At 47.9% G+C, this 21,910-nt stretch overlaps 2 protein-coding genes across 7 annotated transcripts in view; one reads left to right on the forward strand and one right to left on the reverse strand.

Annotated features, from left to right (window-relative positions):
* Positions 1-6,451, forward strand: part of LOC132238242 (sterol 26-hydroxylase, mitochondrial) — a 32,954-nt gene extending 26,503 nt beyond the window's left edge. For 2 of the 3 annotated variants that reach the window (XM_059703180.1, XM_059703178.1), the window contains exons 2-9: positions 2,859-3,049; positions 3,711-3,910; positions 4,038-4,235; positions 4,401-4,573; positions 5,166-5,332; positions 5,540-5,621; positions 5,702-5,914; positions 6,069-6,451. In XM_059703180.1, coding sequence (XP_059559163.1) covers positions 2,886-3,049; positions 3,711-3,910; positions 4,038-4,235; positions 4,401-4,573; positions 5,166-5,332; positions 5,540-5,621; positions 5,702-5,914; positions 6,069-6,188 — 1,317 coding nt within the window. In that variant the 5' untranslated portion in view covers positions 2,859-2,885 and the 3' untranslated portion in view covers positions 6,189-6,451. Of the gene's footprint in view, positions 1-786; positions 893-2,858; positions 3,050-3,710; positions 3,911-4,037; positions 4,236-4,400; positions 4,574-5,165; positions 5,333-5,539; positions 5,622-5,701; positions 5,915-6,068 lie in introns of all 3 variants that reach the window. The other variant, XM_059703179.1, reaches the window with a different exon arrangement.
* A 4,346-nt stretch (positions 6,452-10,797) lies between these two features.
* On the reverse strand, positions 10,798-21,821 carry PRKAG3 (protein kinase AMP-activated non-catalytic subunit gamma 3). Of its 4 annotated transcripts, XM_059703185.1 has the most exons (14): positions 21,556-21,665; positions 21,147-21,186; positions 20,596-20,751; positions 19,880-20,232; positions 18,845-18,926; positions 18,372-18,430; positions 18,208-18,253; positions 17,942-17,996; positions 17,626-17,752; positions 17,364-17,529; positions 15,592-15,629; positions 15,263-15,409; positions 14,694-14,919; positions 10,798-13,866 (listed from the first exon to the last, which is right to left on the reverse strand). In XM_059703185.1, the coding sequence occupies exons 1-13, from the start codon at positions 21,586-21,588 to the stop codon at positions 14,803-14,805; spliced, it is 1,419 nt and encodes a 472-aa protein (XP_059559168.1). In that variant the 5' UTR covers positions 21,589-21,665; the 3' UTR covers positions 10,798-13,866; positions 14,694-14,802. The 4 variants fall into 4 exon arrangements, with proteins under 4 accessions (XP_059559168.1, XP_059559167.1, XP_059559164.1 ...); XM_059703184.1 differs by lacking the exon at positions 21,147-21,186 and having other exon boundaries at positions 10,798-13,526; positions 21,556-21,821; XM_059703181.1 differs by lacking the exon at positions 21,147-21,186 and having other exon boundaries at positions 21,556-21,821.
* Between the last annotated feature and the right edge of the window lie 89 nt (positions 21,822-21,910).

Consider the following 21,910-nt stretch of genomic DNA (forward strand, 5'->3'; position numbering starts at 1 on the left):
TCTGGTTAGTAAGACAGTTTTCTCAGGGACCAGTGGAGTAAATGGTTGAGAGCACAGCCTCTAAGCACAGTGGTTCTCAACCTTCTGGCCCTTTAAATACAGTTCCTCATGTTGTGACCCAACCATAAAACTATTTTCGTTGCTACTTCATAACTGTAATGTTGCTACTGTTATGAATCGTAATGTAAATATCTGATATGCAGGATGGCCTTAGGCGACCCCTGTGAAAGGGTTGTTCGACCGCCAAAGGGGTCACGACCCACAGGTTGAGAACCGCTGCTCTAGCTGGTGGTCTGAGCTTGAACTCTGACTCACCAATAAAGTGACCTTAGTAATCTCTTTGGGCCTTAGTTTTCTCGTCTACAAAACTGTGGTCATGTTAAACCTACATCATACAGCTGTAGCGAAGATTGAATGACATAATATAATTAAAATGCTTGGGACAGAATCTAGTTTATACTAAGCTCTGTAGAAATATTTGCTATTATCATTACTACTAATACTATTGTTATTCTTATCTTAAATAAACCAAACAGAAAACACAAATTAAGCTTACTTTTAGGATAATTCTCTTATGGAATTTAGTGGACAAAAATAGATATGTAAGTAAAGTATTTTTAATGGAAATTTTAAGAAAAATAAATGAAATGAATATGTAGGGCCCACATCTAAATCTCAGGAGTGCATACATGAATTCAGAGATTCAGTAAGCCTTTCCTGTTTTCTTGAATTACCTGATGGGTGACTTATTGTTTCAGAAAACACTTTCTTTTTTTCCTCCTTTAGATTAAAAAAATTTGAATGCGTTCTCATAGTTCAAAACTCAAAACAATAAAACAAGATCTACAGTGCACAGTCTTACTCCCACTGCTGTCCCCTCCACCTCCCACAGGTAATCAGTTTAACTAGTTTCTGCTCAATCCAATGTTTCTCCATAAAAGCAAATGCAAATGCTATGTGTTCTTATTTAGATCCTCTTTCTTAGATAAAAGATATCATACTTTTCCATTTAACAATCTATCTTGGTTATCTCTTTCTATGTTAGTGCACAGGGAGTTGCTTTATTCTCTTTTAAGGTGATATAGTAGTCAATTATGTAGATGTCCCCTACTTTGTTTATAAATGTGTTTGTAATTTTTATAGATATTAACAAATTGTCCTCCACATAGGGTTGTGTCATTTTATGCTCCCACTGGTTTCTCTTCAAGAGAATATGCCTGTTTCTCTCCAAGAATGATATAGTTGCCAAAACCGGTTTGGCTCAGTGGATAGAGCGTCGGCCTGCAGACTGAAAGGTCCCAGGTTCGATTCTGGTCAAGGGCATGTACCTGGGTTGCGGGCATATCCCCAGTGGGAGATGTGCAGGAGGCAGCTGATCGATGTTTCTCTCTCATCGATGTTTCTAACTCTCTATCTCTCTCCCTTTCTCTCTGTAAAAAATCAATAAAATATATTAAAAAAAATAAAGAATCATATAGTTTACAGACAATCAACTGTTCAAAATCATACCACACTGGCAGGCATTACTGGGAGGTAGAAGTGAAAACAGCCTGGATATTGGGACTTGTCAAAGCTGCCTTCCTAGGAACTGGCAGAATGAACTGTTATTCAGGGTGGATTCTGAATTGGATAATATGTATTGAGGCAATCATGTTGCATTGATTCTAAGAGGATCCAGTTTGTAATGCCAATAGTAAGACCCAGTAAGACTGGTGTTTTTCTAGACTATGAGTTAGGTGAAGTTCCTTCTATGGTTTGAATGATATATCTCTATAATAATTTTCTTTTCTTTTTCAGAGAGGAAGGGAGAGGGAGAGAGAGATAAAAACATCAGTGATAAGAGACAATCATCGATTGGCTGCCTCCTACACACTCCCTACTGGGGATCGAGCCCAAACATGGGCATGTGCCCTGACCTTGTGGTTCATAGGTTGACGCTCAACTACTGAGCCACACCGGCAGGGCAGACCTCTATAATTTTGAGGCCTCTTTTGCAGAACCCATTGGTCTAATTTTAATACTGGACAGATTCTGATTCTCTTGAAATCTCTTTAGTAACAGATTGTGAAAGACGAAGTACCTGGGAAACTACTGCTGCATTTGCTTTCAGTTTGCAAGTGTAAATTAATCAGTAAATTTTAGTCTCAATATTTGTGGATTCTTTTAAAATGTTACCCCCCCAAAACCAAAATATATCTAGTTTCTTCCTCATTTTTCAGCAGGTATAAAGACATCATAGAAATGTCAATTTCATAGATGCTATGGGTATTGTCAAGTGCTTTTGAAATTCTAAGATAAATATTTGAGAATTACATTAATTAACACAGCTTAATAATTTTTTATTTAAAAAATGCACATTGCATAGTTTACTTCATATTTGTATTCCTTCTTATCAGCTTCTTGTTTTTTTCTGGAGTTTCTAATTGTTGATTACATGAGATATTTATCTCATTGACAGCAAGCTGCAGTAGATTTAAATGCTTCTATAGAGGAGCGATAAGCATTCTACTATATCTCACCAAAGGGCTCAGTTTCTCTAAAACCCTGGACCCCAAATATCTATACCTCAGTTTGCAAACATATCCCATTTTTCCCAAATCTCATTCCTCCAAGGACCTCAGTTCCCCCAGTTTCACCAGGTACTCATTCTCTCAATATTCTAACTCCTGTGTGCTCATTGTTTTCACTGTTCTCCTTTTGGAACTGCAGGCCATCCTGGTGCCTACCTACTACATAATGTGGTTTTGCCCAGCCTACTTGCTGTGATGTGGCCATCAGACACTCTCCCATCTCACCTTCTCTCCATGAAGTGCCTGCCTGGTTGGGCATGGTTATTCAGCTTTGGTTGAACCCTACAGGTGCTGAGCAAGGCCAAGTATGGTCCAATGTGGGTAACCCGTGTAGGACCTCAGACCCATGTGAACCTGGCCAGTGCCCCACTCCTGGAGCAAGTCATGCGGCAAGAGGGCAAGTACCCAGTACGGAATGACATGGATCTATGGAAGGAGCACCGGGACCTGCAGGGCCTGGCATATGGGCCCTTTACCACGTGAGCTGGGGCCTGAAGGGACTGGAACAGGGCCCCAGAGGGCCAGGCCCAAAGAACAGTGGCACTGGGCAACCAGTAGATCATGGGCAGGGTAGGCTCTCCCTGCAACCTCTGAACCTGATACTCAGTCTAGAAAGCAGTGGCTGGGATGGACTAAACCCTGGGGACCATTCACTGACCTTTCCACTAGTATATTATGATTTTGGACAAATGAATAATTTTCCCTTCCTTGGTTTTATCCTAATATATAAAAAGCCAGGGGCCATCACGACCGAAACAACCAGATGGACGACTGAACAGTAGGCTGCGTGGGGCGACCAGGCTGGGCGGGGAGGAGGCAGTTGGCGGTGACCAGGCCGGCGGGGGGCGGGGGGGGGGGGCAGTAAGGGGTGACCAGGCTGGTAGGGAAGGTGCAGTTAGAGGTGACCAGGCCGGCAGAGGGAGACAGTAGAGGGCAACCAGGCTGGCAAGCGGGGGCAGTAGTGAGATTCTAAAGTTCTGTGATTCAAAGAGTCCATCATTTGACAGTTTGGTGATTCTATCATTTTCAGCCTCAAAATGAGATTTTCCTAGACTCCGTAGTGGTCTCATGGTGGGAAGATGCCTTCTAATCTAAACCCCATTAGATACTTACATTGGTGCTGCCCCCTGTTCCCCACAGGCAAGGACATCACTGGTACCAGCTGCGCCAGGTTCTGAACCAGCGAATGCTGAAGCCGGCCGAGGCCGCGCTCTACACAGATGCTCTGAATGAAGTGATTGACAGTTTCATGGTTCGACTGAATGAGATTCGGGCAGAGAGTTCCTCTGGGGATCAGGTGCCTGACATGGCTCACCTTTTCTACTACTTTGCCTTGGAAGGTACCTTTGTTGGGAGAGGGGCTGGGTGGGCGTGGGTCAGGGGGAGGTTGTGCTTGCCTTCCTCAAAGCCTCCTGGGTTCTGTGTGCCATGGAACCACCTCCTGTGTTGGCCTTTGTGCACTGCCAGCTATTTGCTACATCCTGTTTGAGAAACGTATTGGCTGCCTGGAGCGCTCCATCCCCCAGGACACTGCGGCCTTCGTCAGATCTGTCGGGCTCATGTTCCAGAACTCGCTCTATGCCACTTTCCTCCCCAAGTGGACCCGTCCCCTGCTGCCCTTCTGGAAGCGATACCTGGATGGCTGGAACACCATCTTCTCTTTTGGTGAGGAACCCAGGAAATGAAGTTGGGGGTGGGTCCCAGGGACTAGGAATTAGCAGTCTCTCCCAGGACCTTCTCCCTCATGCTGCCAGCTATTGGAGTGGCGCTTGGTCCATGAAGATCATGACTTTTGACCTTGTCCTCCCCTGTTGTCCATTGTCCCTGTAGGGAAGAAATTGATTGATCAGAAACTCAAAGAGATAGAGGCCCAACTGCAGGCAGAAGGGCCAGAAGGGGTCCAGATATCTGGCTACCTGCACTTCCTGTTGACCAGTGGACAGCTCAGTCCTCAGGAGGCCATGGGCAGCCTCCCTGAGCTGCTCATGGCTGGAGTAGACACGGTGCGTGAGGGGGGCCAGCAAGGAGAATGGGGCTCCCATCCTGATCCAATTCCCCATTATCCCCCACCTGAACCTGACCTTCGTCCCTCCAGGTATCTGCTTCTCTTTCTGTAACATGGATGTAGAACTAGAAGGAAAATAGGGAGGGGGGTGTCATTCAGCCCAGGAGAGGTGGGCAGGGAATCGTCCTTTAGTAGTGGGATCCCATCCCCTTGGAGCTTTGCTGACAGCTGGGAGTTTCATCTCACATCTAACTCTACTCTCTCGTGCTGTAATTTAATGGAGAGTTGAAAGCATGTCCACAAAGATCCTTCTTTGTAGGATCTCCTTTCGGTCCTTTTGTCATGTCGGGTTTCTCTACATTACAGCCTCCTGTGTTATTAGAGTGTGATCCTACTTCATTGGTCCTCATCCCACTGTGGAGTCACGTTTAGTGTGGCGGGTCCCATGAACCCTGTCTCATCCTGTCATACTCATGGGAAATTCATTTTTCTCCTGCATTTTGCATCACCCATTCACACACCCTCCCACTACCTAACTGGCTTCTTTCCTAGAAATCCCTCCTCACTTCCTCTCTCACTCTATTTCCTAGACGTCCAACACGCTGACGTGGGCCCTGTACCATCTTTCAAAGAGCCCAGAGATCCAGAAGGCCTTGCATGAAGAAGTGGTAGGTGTGGTGCCAGCTGGGCAGGCGCCCCGGCATAAGGACTTTGCTCACATGCCCTTGCTCAAAGCTGTGCTGAAGGAGACCCTGCGGTAAGCTGCTGTTTTCGGGAGCACAGAGTCTGTGAGTGGGATGACTCAGAGACAGGAATGGGAAGTGGGGCCTGGTGGGCTGAGGGTAGGGCCAGGGGTAGGATGGGAGGAAGGGCCTTGGGGACCAGAGAGGTAGGATTGAAGGGGTGAGCATCCTGCCCCTTCTTGGATCCAGAGCAGGCCTACTACATTTTCTTTTCCCTACAGTCTCTACCCTGTGGTTCCCATAAATTCCCGGGTAATCGTGGAAAAAGAAATTGAAGTTGGTGGTTTCCTCTTCCCCAAGAATGTGAGTGGGGCTAGAGATCTGGGGTTCCCAGGGGTGCCCCACAACCCTAAGCTGATGTGTTGCCCATTCTTCCTCTAAAGACCCAGTTTGTGCTGTGCCACTATGTGGTGTCCCGGGACCCTAGCATCTTCCCTGAGCCAGAAAGCTTCCAGCCCCATCGCTGGCTGAGGAAGAGTCAGTCTGATACCCTCGGGGTCCAACACCCATTTGGCTCTGTGCCCTTCGGCTATGGGGTCCGGGCTTGCCTGGGCCGCAGGATTGCAGAGCTGGAGATGCAGCTGCTGCTGGCAAGGGTGAGTGGGGAGAGGCAGGAGGTGTGTGGGCCAGGGAGGGGTAAAGAAGGCCTTGGGAAAGAGAGAAAGGGAGGCACAGAGTGGGAGCATGCAGAGGAGGGCAGCGGATGAAAGTCACAGATTTTAACCACCCCATATGCATTTTACCTCCCAGCTGATGCAGCAGTACCAGGTGGTCCTGGCCCCTGAGACAGGGGAGGTGAAGAGTGTGGCCCGCATTGTCCTGGTTCCTAATAAGAACGTGGGTCTGCGCTTCCTGCAGAGACCTTGCTGAGCTGGGCCTCTGCCATCCTGGGGCTTGCCCTAGAGACCCCGGCCCTGTCACAGTGATTCCTGGCCATTGCTGTGGCTCAGATGAGGAGGAGCAGAGGGGGCTACCAGATACCAAAGGTTGGAGAAACTCAGTGCACTTCCTATAGAACCCTGAGATTTTGCTACTTTTATCATTGTGCTCAGCTCCCTCTTAGATAAAAGGCCATCCCCTTGTTACATTGCTTTCCTTGGGGAAATACAGAATAAAGGGACTTTTATTGATAATTGGAGACCTTGGTCATTCTTTTTGATGATTCAGCATCTGAACCCCTTTCTGTGTTTAGGAAATGCTCTCTCTCCACTTAGGAATCTTGGTGGAAGCAAAACCACCTCCTCCCATGGGAACTGAGAACACCATATGCTTTCCCAGACCTCCCAGGCAGGCCTTGGTTTCACCTGGAATTTGTTGAGGCCCCACCTGAGCAGGAGATGCAGAGATCCTCCTACACACTGAGAACAGCACCTTCTTTTGAGCAGAAAGTTCTTAGATATAGACACTACAAGGTGCTACACAAATTTTGGGAAGAGCTTTAGGCTAGGTCTATAGGAGTGACTTCTAGGACATCACCAGGGCACTGACCAGCCTGGGGAGCACCACATTGACCACACTCAGGAGGATGAGAGATGGGAAGCTCTTACCACGATTGTTGGTACTAGGACTTGGACCTCTGCTAATGCCTCCAGAAAGATCAGAAGCAGCAGAAGCATGGCCTCTGCCTCCCAACCACCTTACAAATCTCTCTCATATACATCTGAGAGGTGGAACCTAAGTCTCACTTGGAACTCTAGCTGCAAGGGAGTCTGGGGATTATTGTTTTTCGCTTTCAAGCCTCTTTAGTATAGAAAGTCAACTAGAAGGAAAGCAGTTTTGCATTGACATCCAATGTACCATATCACAAGCCCTAGGAGTCAGTGAGTCCCAACTTCATAGAGTCCCAGTCCCAGTTGTAAATGTCTGCTGAGTCATAGAGAACAAGAGTCAAATTTCTTATGTCTGTGGGGATTTGAGTTTTAACTCATTAAAAAACACATAATTGTCCTGACTAAAATCCTTTAGTGTCCCCCCACCAACACACACACCCTTAGCACTCAGGCAAATTTCAAGCTCCTTAGCAGGTTTAAAAGACTCATGTCCTGGCACCCTACCCTCCATACTCTCCCTTCTCCCTCCCAACCCAGATACTCTTGCCACAGCTGAGCCCAAATTCTTTGTATTTTCCTGAGCACCTTATGCTCTTTCAGGTCTCAATACTTTGTACTTAATATCCCCTCTCCTTAGAACCATGTCTTCACCAACTATCATGTAATCCCAGACAACTTGCTTTTCCTTAGGACTCACCTCAAATGTCACGGCCTCTGCAAAGCTTTCCCTGACCTCTCTGGGTGAGTGTGAGCACAGAACTGAGCCCTCAGTTTGTTCACCTTGTTGTAGACATGACTATCTCCCCATCCAGCTGTGAACTCCGTGGAGGGCACAGATCAAACTCCTTTCAGTTTGGATCCCAGTGTCTAACTCTGTGTCTAGCACTTGGGTGATAAATAAATGTTTATTTTTTATTTATTTTTATTTTTTAAAAATAAATCTTTATTGTTCAGATTATTACAGTTGCTCCTCTTTTCCCCCCTGTAGCTCCCCTCCACCTGGGTTCCACCGCACCCCCTGCCCTTAACCTCCCCTACTGTCCTTGTCCATAGGTGTACGATTTTTTTCCAGTCTCTCTTCCCACACCCCCAACACCCCCTTCCCCCCGAAATTGTCAGTCCACTCCCTTTCTATGCCCCTGATTCTATTCTATTCACCAGTTTATTCTGTTCATCATATTTTTTATTCACTTGATTTTTAGATTCACTTGTTGATAGATATGTATTTGTTGTCACTTTGTTGTTCATAATTTTTTTTTAATCTTTACCTTTTTCTTCTTCTTCATCTTCTTAAAGAATACCCTTCAGCATTTCATATAATACTGGTTTGGCGGTGATGAACTCCTTTAGCTTTTTCTTATCTGTGAAGCTCTTTATCTGACCTTCAATTCTAAATGATAGCTTTGCTGGGTAAAGTAATCTAGGTTGTAGGTTCTTGCTATTCATCACTTTGAATATTTCTTGCCACTCCCTTCTGGCCTGCAAAGTTTCTGTTGAGAAATCAGCTGACAGTCGTATGGGTACTCCCTTGTAGGTAGCTGACTTTTTTTCTCTTGCTGCTTTTAAGATTCTCTCTTTGTCTTTTGCTCTTGGCATTTTAATTATGATGTGTCTTGGTGTGGTCCTCTTTGGATTCCTTTTGTTTGGGGTTCTCTGCGATTCCTGGACTTGTAAGTCTATTTCTTTCACCAGGTAGGGGACGTTTTCTGTCATTTCTTCAAATAGGTTTTCAATATCTTGCTCTCTTCTTCTGGCACCCCTATAATTCGGATGTTGGTATGCTTGAAGTTGTCCCAGAGGCTCCTTGCGCTATCTTCATATTTTTGTATTCTTTTTTCCTTTTGCTTTTCTGGTTGGGTGTTTTTTGCTTCTTCGTATTTCAAATCTTTTACTTGATTCTTGGGATCCTCTATTCTGCTGTTGGATCTCTGTATATTATTCTTTATTTCAGTCAGTGTATGCTTAATTTCTAATTGGTCCTTTTTCATATCCTTGAGGGTCTCACTATATTTCTCGGAGGTTTCTAGAAGATTCTTGAGTAGCCTATAACCATAGTTTTGAACTCTATATTCAGTCGTTTGCTTTCCTCCATTTCTTTCATTTGTGACCTGTTTCTTTGTCTCTGCATTTTGTCTGCTTCCCTGTGTTTGTTTCTATATATTGGGTAGCTGCTAAGTCTCCTTGAGTTGATAAAGTGACCTTGTGTGGTAGGTGTCCTATAGGGCCCAGTGGCTCAGCCTTCCTAATTACCTGAGCTGTACCCTCTTGGTGCACCCCTTTGTGTACTGTGTGCACAATCTTGTTGTAGTTAAGCCTTGATTGCTGTTGGTATCACTGGGAGGAATTGACCTCCAGGCCAATTGGCTATGAGGACACGTTGTGTCTACAGTGGGAGAACTGCTGTGCTGGAGACACTCTTATGGGGCAGGACTTGCTTCAGTGGGGCTTTGGTGCTCACTGAGTCTGCCCTGAGTGTGTCTCTTATGGATCTGAAGTGTTGTAATCTGGATGGTCTCACTCTGACCACTGGGTGCACTGGCTCTTGGATCTCCAAGGAGATGCAAAGTCAGCCACTGCCTGAGGCCACCCAGCAGGATCTACAGAGAGATCTTCAGATTCCTTCTCTTTGTTTGGGGTTTGGAGGTGCCCAGATGAGGCACAGATGTGAAGCAATGCAGGCTGCTGACAAGCCTTAGGCCTTCTTTTGGAAGCTCTGGGGTTCTCTGACCCAGATGCAGTTTGACAGGTTTTTAGGCAGAGAAAGACCAGGCCATTCATATGCAAACACCTATGCACACAGCTTGGATGGGGTTGTAAATTGGGTGGGGTGGGGTCTCAGGGAATCACCAGGGTGGAGCAAACAGCAATGGTTGCCCATCAGCCCTGCCCTGATAGGTCCCTGGGTCTCTGTCCCGTGGCCCGTGCAGGAACAATAACCACTGCAAGCACCTCTTGAGAGAAAGCTGCCCTCACGTTCTGGCCCAATGCCAGAAGGTCCAGTTTCTCTCCGTATGAGTCTGGGTCCCCAGATTCTCACCCGTAACTAAAGTTCAGAGCAGTCGCGAGCTTGTATCTCCCTCCCGATTGAAAAAGACAACAGAGTACCCAGTAGCCAGCCCCTTTCACACACGCCTCTGTACCTCTGCACTTCTGCACCTCTGTACCTCCTACCTGCTTCAATGCGCTTTTCTCTTTCCTTCTAGTTGTAGAATTTCCACTCAGCCAGCCTTCCTGTGGTTCTGGATGATATTCGTTTTGTCTTTTAGTTATAGTTTTAATGTGGTTGTGCGCAGCAGCAAGTTCAGGTGTTTACCTATGCTGCCATCTTGGTTGTCTCAATAAATGTTTATTTAATGAGCAGAGACTGGAATTGGAGGAAGGAAACGGAAGGACAGGGATGGATATGAATTTTCCATATTGAGAAGAGAAACCAGGAGATAATTGGAAGGAATTCCAGATTATAAAGATGTGGATCTCAACCCTACCTGTGTAGCGGTTCACCTGTGAGAGCTCCTTATAAATGCAGAGGATTGGGGCTGGGCTCAGAGGGTGCCAGGATCCCTGTCACAATGCCAATCAAAGCAAATTCCTGCCTTTCCCAGTGTGTTGTTCCTTCAGACCACCAAAGGTGAGCTGTCCAAGCCACATGAACCCCTCAGTGCTGGCACATGGGTGGGGGAATATTGGTGTGATGTGGTTTGGAAGTGGGGTTTTGTAGCATTTACCCAAGTGGGTCAACATTCATGATCTACAGCTCAGCAAATGAACATAAAGGCTAATTTCCCATTAAAATCTATGAAGATCTTGTATATCCATAAATAGAATATTATTCAGCCATAAAAAAGGAATGATATACTGATTCATGCCACATCATGGACAAACCTTGAAAACATTATGTCAATGAAGGACACCAGACACAAAAGACCACATATTTTTATTAAATTTATTGGGGTGACATTGGTTAATAAGATCATACAGGTTTCAAGTGTAGATAGCTATAATACATGATCTATATATTGCCTTGTGTGCCCACCACCCAAAGTCAGATCATCTTCTGTCACCATATATTTGGAAAAGACCACATCTTATATGATTCTATTTACATGAAATGTCCAGAATAGGCAAACCCACAGGGACAAAAAGTAGATTAGTGTAGTAGTTACCAGAAGCCAAGGGGAAGGGAGAGTGAGAGGTGATTGTTAATGAATACAGAGTTTCTTTTGGATGATGAATATGGTCTGAAATTAGACAATGGTGATGGTTGCACAACTTTGTGAATATATTAAATACCACTAAATTGTACACTTTGAAAGAAAGAATTTAAATGGTATGTGAATTGTATCTCAATTGAAAGAAATCTGTGGAAATGAGTTGGTAGAAATAGCTGCCGATGGAAGCAGTACCTCTGGAGGCACCACAGGAAATTCTGAGGTGGCACTGTTCTGCTGTGCAGGATCTACAGGACCTAAAATCCAACCTCCAATTGGAAATCGAAATGCAGAGCTGAAACAAGAGCTAAGCAGGCTACTGAAGTAGGCACAGCTTCAGAGGCTCCCCACAAAAAGCCTTGCCATCAGTGACACGTGAACATCGTGTCCCACAAGACATAAGAACCAAAGAACTATTAGCACAACTACAAAACCTTGCCCTCAGACATAGCTCTGGGAAGAAAAGAATCAAAAACTTCTACCCAGAACAGAGTAAAACAAAATACAACATGGCCAAAGAAGTTTTTCCTTTGTACTAGAGGTTCTTTTTTTAAATTTAATTTGTATAAGATTAAAAAAATTTTTTAAATATGTTTTTATTGATTTCAGGGAAAGGAAGAGGAGAGAGAGAGAGAAAGAGAGAGAGAGAGAGAGAGAGAAACAACAATGATGAGAATTGGCTGTCTCCTGCAAGCCCCTAACTGGGGATGGAGCCCGCAACCCAGGCATGTATCCTGACTGAGAATTGAACCATGACCTCCTGGTTCATGGGCCGACGCTCAACCACTGAGCACACTGGCCAGGCTATTTTTATAAGATTTTTATTGAAATATACCTGCAGAACAATGCACCTACACCAGATGTGCACATGAAGTTCTTTTGCTTATCTTGGGGGCTTGAAAATGGCCTCTGCCAGTTAAAATTCCAGCACAATGCCCAGACAAGACTTGTCTAATGTTTCTTTGACAGGATGGATGTGATGTAATAGCATGAACTCTTTACTTTGCACTATTCTCTCTGGAGGGTGAAAAACACCAGCTCTGGTTTGAAGTTTGGCACAGAGTCCATCAGTGGCCAGTGATGAGGCACACTTCCAGCATCTGAGGTCTCAGAGACTCTGGGCTGCCCCCAGAAGTCACTGGGAAGGATATCACAGTGAGGCTCCCTGCTAACCCACTCGACCTGACTGTAAGGAAAGAACAATAGGATTGAGGGTAACTGAGGAAGAGTAAACATGAACTCAGCACAGCAAATGTACCTTTGACTGAAAGAATGTTCTCCCCAGGCGGGTGAACTTCTGGCCCTCAGGATGGTGGGCCCAGGAGGGCAGACCTATCTGCTCTGAAGGGGGAAGACCGCCTTCCTCGGGCTGCCCTTTATCACCTAAGGCCTGTGCTGTGGCATCTGAAGGTCTGCTCGTGCTGAGCAACCCAGGGCACCAAAGACTGACCCTTCTGCGTTTTCCCTGGAAGGAGCTGTTCTGAAGGTGGGGGAAGAATGACTAATACCCCAGAGAAGTTTGGAGGGGAAAGAGTAGAAGAGCCCTGGGCCCCATCTTTCCTGGGTAAAGGCTGGGAAAACTGTAGGGCTCAGAGTAGAACAGGCCACTTGCTGTCCATCTCAGCAGATGGGCTTGGGACAGCCCCACAGAGCTTCCTGAAGCCCAGAGGGTGCAGGGCCAGGAGCGAGGATGTTCTTATGCCCCAAGAGCAGGCAGGCCCAATGAGGCTTCGTGGTAGGGAGTGAGGGGGCATTAAGCAGGGGCCATGCCCACCAATGACCAACCAAGTGACAACCAGATGGAATGGGGATATTTTAGCAGGAGCTGACATGGATGGTTGATGAAGACTGAGGAACAAATTCTCATACTATTGAAAGCCTTCCCCCCATCACCAAACTTAACCCCAGGAAAAGTTGGAAGGGGAACCCAAAACTGACTGAGATTCATTTCTACCACCTGGTAAATGAGGCTTCATAATAGAAATTACATTCAGTGTTAGAAAAATAAAGTTATGTTTCTTGCAGAATAGAGTTTATGGTGTGAGTTGTAGCTACTATGTAAGTAATATTTTCTTTATGGTTTTGTTATAAATAAAAGATGAAAAAGACATTTTGGTGGAATAACACTCTGCACAAAAGTAACGCCACTTGCAATGTTTGCTAATTACAGATTTTCCTTCTGTATCTTCGAATTCACAAAGTGGAGGGGTCTTGCCACAAGATTAAATGACTGTAGCATTTTCTGAGCGAAACATATCAAACCTAAATTTGTGTGTTGTTCTTTTTGTTTTTGTTTTCTCTATGTCCATCGTCAGTCATCTCAATACAGGGCCATCACTGGGAACCGAGAACACTGTTTGCAAGTGAGAGCTGAGGAAAAGAATGGAGGGAGGGCCACTCTACCAGGCAGTTCTACAAATAACTGCTGCTCCATGGTGCCCCCAGCAGCCCTGAAACGACAATGCAGGGGGAGTAGGAGGTCAGAGGTTCTCCAGGGGAAAGAACAGCTGGGACTCTTAGGAGCTTCGAAAAATCCGGAGCCCCTGACTATACCCATGTGCTGAGGGCTCATGGCCCCACTGGGGCCAGTCACAACCCAGGTGGGGGAAGGTGATGTGGGTGGACAGGGAGCAGTGGGCCTTAGGGCAATCCCAGTGCCTCTGATTCAGGGATCTCTAGGCTTGACTCAGCTGTTCTCCTTAATGTCATCATCCCATAGTGCACTGGGCATTCCCGAGGGCTTCTGGGAGAATAGTCAGGGCAAGGGCATTTAGGGAGGGCTGGAGAAGCCTGTGAGGAAAAGAGAAGAAGATGGTGACTAAATGGCCTCTGAGAGGAGGTTGTCTTTCCAATATGGGAACCTCAGTCTTGCCACTCACTGCCAAGTGGGTGAAATTTTCGCCCCACCCTTATGCCAACCCTTAGCAAACACACTCCCAGGAAAAAGTCTGAGATCACGTCGAATTTACTGAGACGAGTATTTAGAAACTCCCTCCTTTTAGCCTTAGTTTTTACTGAGTGGGGAAACTCCATTCATTCAACAAATGTTTAACTTGCTTCCTTCCAGTAGTGGAATTCCAAACAGGTGGGAATTGATTTGTGAGAGGACAGGTTAATCTCCCCAGAGTGCCTGAAGTCACATCACACGGCCCTTGTCTTTACCTTGGCCCCTGTGCATCCCTCTTATGAGGGGCTCTAGGACCTCGACTAAAGAATGGAACAAAAGGCCCAGCTGATGTGACTCAGTGGTTGAGCATCGACCTATGAACCCGGAGATCACAGTTAAATTTCCAGTCAAGGCATATGTCCAATTGCGTGCTCAATCCCCAGTAGGGGGCATGCAGGAGGCAGCCAATCAATGATTCTCTTATCATTGATGTTTCTATTTCTCTCTCCCTCTTTCTTCCTCTCTGAAATCAATACAAATATATTTTTTAAAAAAGAAGAATGGAACAAAGTGGTGGCCCCATGGTGAGTCCTGACACTCATAGTTTTCACAGGGCTGCTCAGCTATGAGCTGGGCCACTCCCATCCTCAGGGTACCTCAATCTGAGATCTGGGAGACCAGAAAGACCGAGGGGCTGGTGCTGAGGCCAAAAGCCCAGGGCAGAGCCTACCTGAACCAGAGTCGAACCAGCTAATGGGGGTGGGGGAAGATGAAGGCCGACGCCCGGCTCTTCATTGGCTCCGCTGTGGAAGGCAGTCTGGGAATGAGGACTCATATTCTCAGGCACTGAGGGCCTCAATGCCAGCAGGGCTGAGCACCAGTGCCTGAAGGATGTCGGATAGGGACACCACGCCCAGGAGATGCTGGCTCTCATCCACTAGCACCAACCGGTGTACCTGTGGGTCCACAGAGATTGGATAAGGGGGCAGGGCCATGCAGCTCTGGCACCAGTGAGGTTGGCATCAAGAATCAGGGACAACAGTTGGACATAACTGGGAGAGCAAGAGGGTGCCTCTTAGAAATCAGTTAAGGTTCTGTCCTCTCTGTGTGATCAGACGATGGTGGCCCATGGCACATGGGCCAATGGACAGGACCAGCTGCAGACCAGTGTGGACACCAAGAGCTTGGCCATGAAATAGGAGGACAGGGCAGGTGCCCAATGTGTAGGAAGAGCTGGAGCAGTACATGAGAAGGATTGGACCATATGTGTTAGGAACGTGTATGACGGGCACGGGGTACCTGCTCCCGGACAATCCGGTCGATGACTTCCCCCAAGTTCTCTTTGGGCTGGCAGGAAAGGACTCCCTCCAGACACAGCGTCCTCTGCCTCAGTGCTTCCCCCACACTCATGTCTAGGTGGTTGTAGGTATGCTGGGCAGCCAGGTGCTGGGCAGGGAGGGAAGTATCGCTCTTAGTCACCCCTTCAACCAGGCTCTAGCCCAGTGGATATCATCGGCCACACACTCAAAAAGGTCCCCCTGTTCCACAGATGACTCTGATTCTCACACCCACAGCCTCCCTGCAGCACCCTCAGCTCCAGCTCCCCTCCATTCCCCACAGACACTTACGATCACATCGAAGCGGGAGTAGAGGCCCACAACCTGACCTGCAGGAGTGGTGGGTGGGGAGAGAGAGAGACGGAAGAGGATCAGAACCAGGATGCTGTGCAAGGGCTTGGGCTGGGCTTTTGGAATAAACTCCTCGATACCCACCCCTGCCCAGCCTTAGACTACTAGCTTTATAATGAAGCATCAGGTGGCCACTATCTGAACCCAAATCACACAGCATCACAGAGACAGACAACCTGCCATCATGCCTCCTGACACAATATGAGCACATTGAGTCACCTATGAAATATTCTAGCCTGGGTCTGATAGAGTCTTAAATCTAATTTCTGGTTTACAGGAAACAGGAATAGAGGACCAGGTAAAGGCCACCTGTAGGAAGCAAACATGCAGAGCTGGGGGTGGATGGAACATGCTATAGGACAACTGACCCAGGCTTTTCATCACCAATATCATAAAAATTAAGTGGGGGAGGGAACAGTTTTGAGTTAAAAGATTTAAAGGACAAAAGGAGCAAAACATAGGCCTTAATTGATCCTGGTTTGAACAAACCAACTGTATGTATTTGTTCTTGGGGAAAATAGGGAAATGGGAATTAGAATGGGATATTAGATAACATTAATAAATTATAGTTTATTAGGTGATAGAGGAAATATTTTAAGAGATGCAAACTGAAACGTTTAGGCATGAAATGACATGATGTCTATAATTTTATTTTAAATTACTTCAGCAAAAGAAAAGAAAAATAACTGATTATGGCAATATGTTAACTTTCAATCCAGGCAATGGATATGGGGGATTCATTATATAGTGTTTTCTACCATTTTCATGCATTTGAAGTTTTTCATGATAAAAAAATAAATTAGAATACTTCTTGATATGTAGCTTCATTGTGGCAATTTTAACTTTTAAATCATTTATAACCATGGTTTACCAAAGAAGTGGTCTTGTAATTCCTCTGACCCTTTTTCAGAGTAAGAAATCCAGGTCTGAAAAGGTCCCATGGCCCATTTTAGGATGAATTAAAATGAAAAACCTCATCTACTATTTCCTCTCATTATGTTCATTTGATAGCACATAAACCTTTAAAATCATCCTTTGGTTATTGCCCTAACTGGTTTGGCTCAGTGGATAGAGCATCGGCCTGCAGACTGAAGGGTCCCAGGTTCGATTCCGGTCAAGGGCATGTACCTTGGTTGTGGGCACATCCCCAATAGGGAGTGTGCAGGAGGCAGCTGATCGATGTTTCTCTCTCATCGATGTTTCTAACTCTCTATCCCTCTCCCTTCCTCTCTGTAAAAAATCAATAAAGTATATTTAATAAAAAATAAATAAAATCATCCTTTGGCCCTAGTCGGTTTAGCTCAATGGATAGAGCATTGGCCTGTGGACTGAAGAGTCCCAGGTTCTATTCCGGTCAAGGGCACATTCCCAGGTTGTGGGCTTGATCCCCAGTAGGGGCGTGCAGAAGGCAGCCGATCAATGATTCATCATTGATGTTTCTTTCTCTTCCCTCTCCCTTCCTCTCTGAAATCAATAAAAATATGTTAAAAAATAATAAAATCATCCTTTAAAGTCAGAAGGTGGGTATTGTTAAGATGCCCACTTTATACATGAGGAAACTGAGGCACAGAGAGGCTAAGTAACTGGTCCAAGGCTCAAAGCAGGCAGAGACTTCTAACCCAGACTCCACCCTGGGCCCTGAGCTGATGCCACATAGACCTCTGCCCCTCATAGCCCCCCTGCACCCCTAAGTCCTATCCTGGAGTGGGTACCATCTTCGTTGATCACAGGCAGTGCAGACACATGCCGGTCCACAAAGATGTCCAGTGCAGTCAGGATGGGTGCCGTCTCAAGCACCACAGCCAAGTCTCGGAATGTGCCGATGCCCAAATCTTGGATGGTTCGGTAGAGGAGTGGGGGCCGGGGCAGCAGATCGCCCTGGTTGGGTTGGGGACAGGTGGTGCCATCAGGGTGAGCAGCCTCCAGGGCTCCCAGCTGCCCCCTTCCCAATGATCAGGTCACCCCTAGGCTCACAAAGATGTGCAGGAACTTGAGTAGCCGCTTGTGTGTGATGATGTGGAGCACATCGCCTGATACCGGGTCCAGGACAGGCAGGCGGTGTATCCGGTTCTTGATGAGGGTGTAGACAGCTTCAAATAGGCTGAGGGGTGGGAACAGTGAGCCTGAGGCAGCCTGGGAGAGACACCCTGCACCCCAGTCCCTCGGCAGGAGGACAGGTGCTGAAGCTGCCTTGTGGGCCTCCCAGGATGAGAGGTGTGTTCAGAACTGAGGGGTGGGGAAGGGGACCGTGTAGAGCAAGAAGGCTCAGGTGGGTGATTGGGATGCTTACCTGTCATTGGGAGAGATGGAGACCAGAGGCTTGATGCAGCCTTGAAGGTAGATCTCTGAAGAAAAAGCCGAGTCAGGCCAAGGGAACCGGCTAACCTGCCTTACCACATAGCCCACCAGTGCATCCCCTCCCTCAGGCCCCCTGGGCTCCCTGTCACCCTTCCTCTGCTTCGTCCAGGAAATCCTCACAGCCCATCCTCTCCCACGCTCCTTGGTCCCACACCCACACACCCTCAGCCCCTTTCCGGGTCCCCTCAGACCGCTCACCCCTCCAGGTCTCAATCTTATGCTCTTCAATCTCATAGATCTGGACCTAGAGACATAGACAGGCCTCCAGAAGTCAGACACAAGGCCCTGGGGCACCAGGTTCCCTGAACTCCCCACCACCCAACCCAGATGGGTGCTCGCTGGACTCCCAGCCCATTCCTCACCAGGGGGGACCTGTAATAGCGATGCAGCACCAAGATGAAGTCTGTGATGGTCAGCATCCCTGTGGGGTGGGGAGTGGGGTATTGGGGCATCAGCCTGGGGCCTTGTGGTGGAAGGCAGGGTGAGGGGCCAGACTCCCCCGCCCCCCTCTGGGCCCTCCAATGTCCTAGTACTGAGACAGCAATGGGAATTGTGGGAGGAGGGGAGTAGAGCAGCCCACCCTGCCATGCCTGAGGAATGGGGTTCTCCCTTTCTCCTCCAATTTCTCTCCTCCCCCCACACCCTTTCCTATTCTCCTAAGTTCTTCCCTTCCCTTTTCCCTTTTTCTACCTAGCACCTATGACCTGGGACCATGGGATAGTAGAGCTGGAGGGGTCACTCCTCCCCATATGGGAAAATTAAATGTAGAACCACCACACAAGGTCCCTCCTCTGAGGGACCCTTCCCCACCCCTCTGCCTCCCAGCCCTCCTCACCCACAAAGCTCTGCTTCTTGCTGTCCCATAGAGGTGCAGCCCGGACACCGTTGGCCACCAGGGCAAAGAAGGCCTTCTTGATCTGAGGGCCAGGGAGAAGCCGAGGTGAGTCTCTCACTGCCCCCGGTGGCCCCTGTCCCGACCAGCGTTCCCTTCTCACAGGTCCTCCTCCACACCAGCTAGCCTGCCTTTCTCATAATCCCTGTCGGGGATGTTTGCTACAGAGATAAGGCTGCTGGTGGCCAGAGGCGCTGGGGTGATCCCCTCACCAGGCACCAGGGTGTGAAAACAACTGTGTTTCCACTCAGAAGTCATATGTGTATAGGCACACACGGTATAATTTTGCTAATATAAGTACCAGAGGTATAATTATTTTGTTGATTTACAAAATACTTTTATCTAAATAAATTTTACATTGACCCATTTTGGCCCTACCTAAGCAATGCTATCTAAACATGCTGCTTATATTTCTAATACATATTAAAATAAATACAAAGCTACTAATATAAATATATCTATTCACAAGTCACTAGAATCATATCATGTACTGTGGACAACACATATGCCATGCTTTGGGAAACACTGTTTTACGTGATGATACGAATGGAATTATAGGCATGTTGTAGCTCAGCCAAAGGAAGAACAGGGGCCAGAGCTCATCCTATTTATATGGTATGAGAGTCCCCTGCTCTGTGCCCTAAGCCATTCTGGAATATCTTCCACATCGTCCAGGGTTTGCAAAGCGTTCCTACCTATCCTGGGATGTTGTAGAAGTCCTTTGCATTCCTACCCCATTGTAGAGACGAGAGAGGTAACGTGGCTGACCCAAGACCCCAAGATACTAAGTGGCAGAGCTGTATGACAGTTAGGGGTTGCTCACAGAGAGGAGCAGCCCACCCCACACCGGTCTCCAGGGTGCTAAGAAGGAGCTTGGAAGGGGACCTGCTGGGAGGCCTGGCCTGGCTAGGTATCCTGGAGTGTGTGAGTGGTGCTGCAGCCCCGTGAGGATGGAGGTGAGCAGAGCTGCGGCCTCACCTGCAGCGTGGTGTCGAAGATGACCAGCTTGGAGCTGGTTGCCATGGCATCGTAACAGGTGTGCTTCTGCATGAAGTGCATGTAGACCTGGGCTCCCGGCTTCTGCAGTTCATCGTCCAAGCCCTGCTTGGGTAACGGGGCCTGTGGGGATGGGCATGGGGCAGGCCTCTCTTCCACCAGGCTGAGCTCAGACCTGCAAGCTACTGTGGCTGGGAACTCTTCGCTGGAGCCGGTGGCTGAGACTGCGCACTCAGAGGGGAGGATGTCCAAGGGAGCAGCCTGGGCCAAGGGTGTGGCCTTGGGGAATGTGGACTCCAGCCCGATGAACTCAGCAGCTGGCCTGGATTGGGGACCTGTTTGAGGGGGAGAGGACAGTAATTCCATCACCCAAAGTACCTTATTATGTGCTGTCTCAGCTTATCCTCAGAGCAGCTTGGGGAAGCCTGGATGTTGGGGGCCCCATTTTGCAGATGAGAAAGCTGAGTCTCAGGGAGTCACATGAGACAGTGGTGCTGTCCTGAATAACCCATGTTGAGTCCCTGGCTCTGCAGTGTGGTACTCCTCTATCATGTGGGGACACTGAGGCTGCAAGACGAGGGTTGGGCCCAACTCTGTGTTTTGGAAGAATCAAGGACAAAACCCAGGCCCCAGGCTCTGGGGCTTCACACTGCGTGCACCCCGCCTCCCATTCTCCCTAGAACTAGTCTTGGCCTCACCTTCCCCCAGGCCTGGCAGGTCCTCTTCCTCCACAGCTTCCTGCCTTGTCCATCCTGAGGCCTTGGCCCCCCGCTTCCTATGGCTTCTTTCTGAGCTGGTGGTCGTGGCGGGTGATGGCCACGGAGTGCTCTCTCCTTGCTCCAGGAGGCTCATCTCTGGAAGGGGAAAAGGGGCCTGTTTGGTTAATAGGGAATAACATAACAGAATCAATTAAAATGTTATTAGTAGTAATGTTTAATATTTGCAAGCTTTCAAAGGGCCTTTCTTCAACATTTTCTCATCCAAACCTCATAGCAAGATTAGAGAGGTTAAACAATTTGCCACAAATCACACAGCCAGTAAGTGATAAAGTCAGAACCAGGGTCTTCAGACTATAGGTCTACCTTCTCTTCATTTGAAAGAGGAAGGAGCAGGTGAGGAAAAGGAAGAAGAAACAAAGAAGAACAAAAAAAGAAAAGGGGAGGAAGACCGAAGCCAGGCTGGTAGAGTGGGTGAGGTTGGGGACCCAGAGAAAGGAGACTGGGCCCCCAGGAGGGGACTGCCCACCTACCTTGATGCTGAGAACCCACCAGGCTGCTCCAGGATGGGGTCTGTGGGGAGAAGAATGTCCGAAGGGTGGAGCACAGGTTCTTCCCTTCCCACGGTGCACACGTAAACACACGTACACATGCACCTCATAAACACATATAAACATATACACACTCACCCCACAAACACACATAAACCCACACACCCATACTCAAATACTAATACACACTAGAAACAAACAAATGCAACCACTCCCAGGTACACTGACCCACACAAAGAATATATACACCCAGACACCCACATGCTCTATACTGAGAAAATCCAGGTCAGGTCTCACACACACACACACACACACACACACACACACGCGCGCGCGCACATTCACACAGTGTGGTGTATTCCCCCTCACGGCCTCCCTGGGACCCCTGTACCGTGCGCAGTGAGTGCTCCAGCTCGGGCTCCATGGGGCCAGCCGGGCCTATGGAGAGCAAGTGCTGGCCACTGTGGCTGGGCAGCACTATTCTGGGCCTGGCTCCTGGCACCCTGCCCTCCCATATCAGTTTCTCTCTGGGTGTCAGGCAGCTGGGAGGGAGGGGTCCACTGGCTCAGCTGCTCCAGCCCAGCAGCCTGGGGGCAGGGGGGGGAGGCCTGGGGCAACCTGGAATCTTGATATCTGGTCCTGGGCCGCCTTCTAGATCTCTAAGGACAAACAGGAAGGACCCTGCTGTGTGTGTGTGGCGGGGGGGGGGGGGGGGGGGGGGGGGGATGAGGGGGGGCTTGGAGCAA

The sequence above is a fragment of the Myotis daubentonii genome, chromosome 7, assembly GCF_963259705.1.
Source record: "Myotis daubentonii chromosome 7, mMyoDau2.1, whole genome shotgun sequence".
Lineage (NCBI taxonomy): Eukaryota > Metazoa > Chordata > Mammalia > Chiroptera > Vespertilionidae > Myotis > Myotis daubentonii.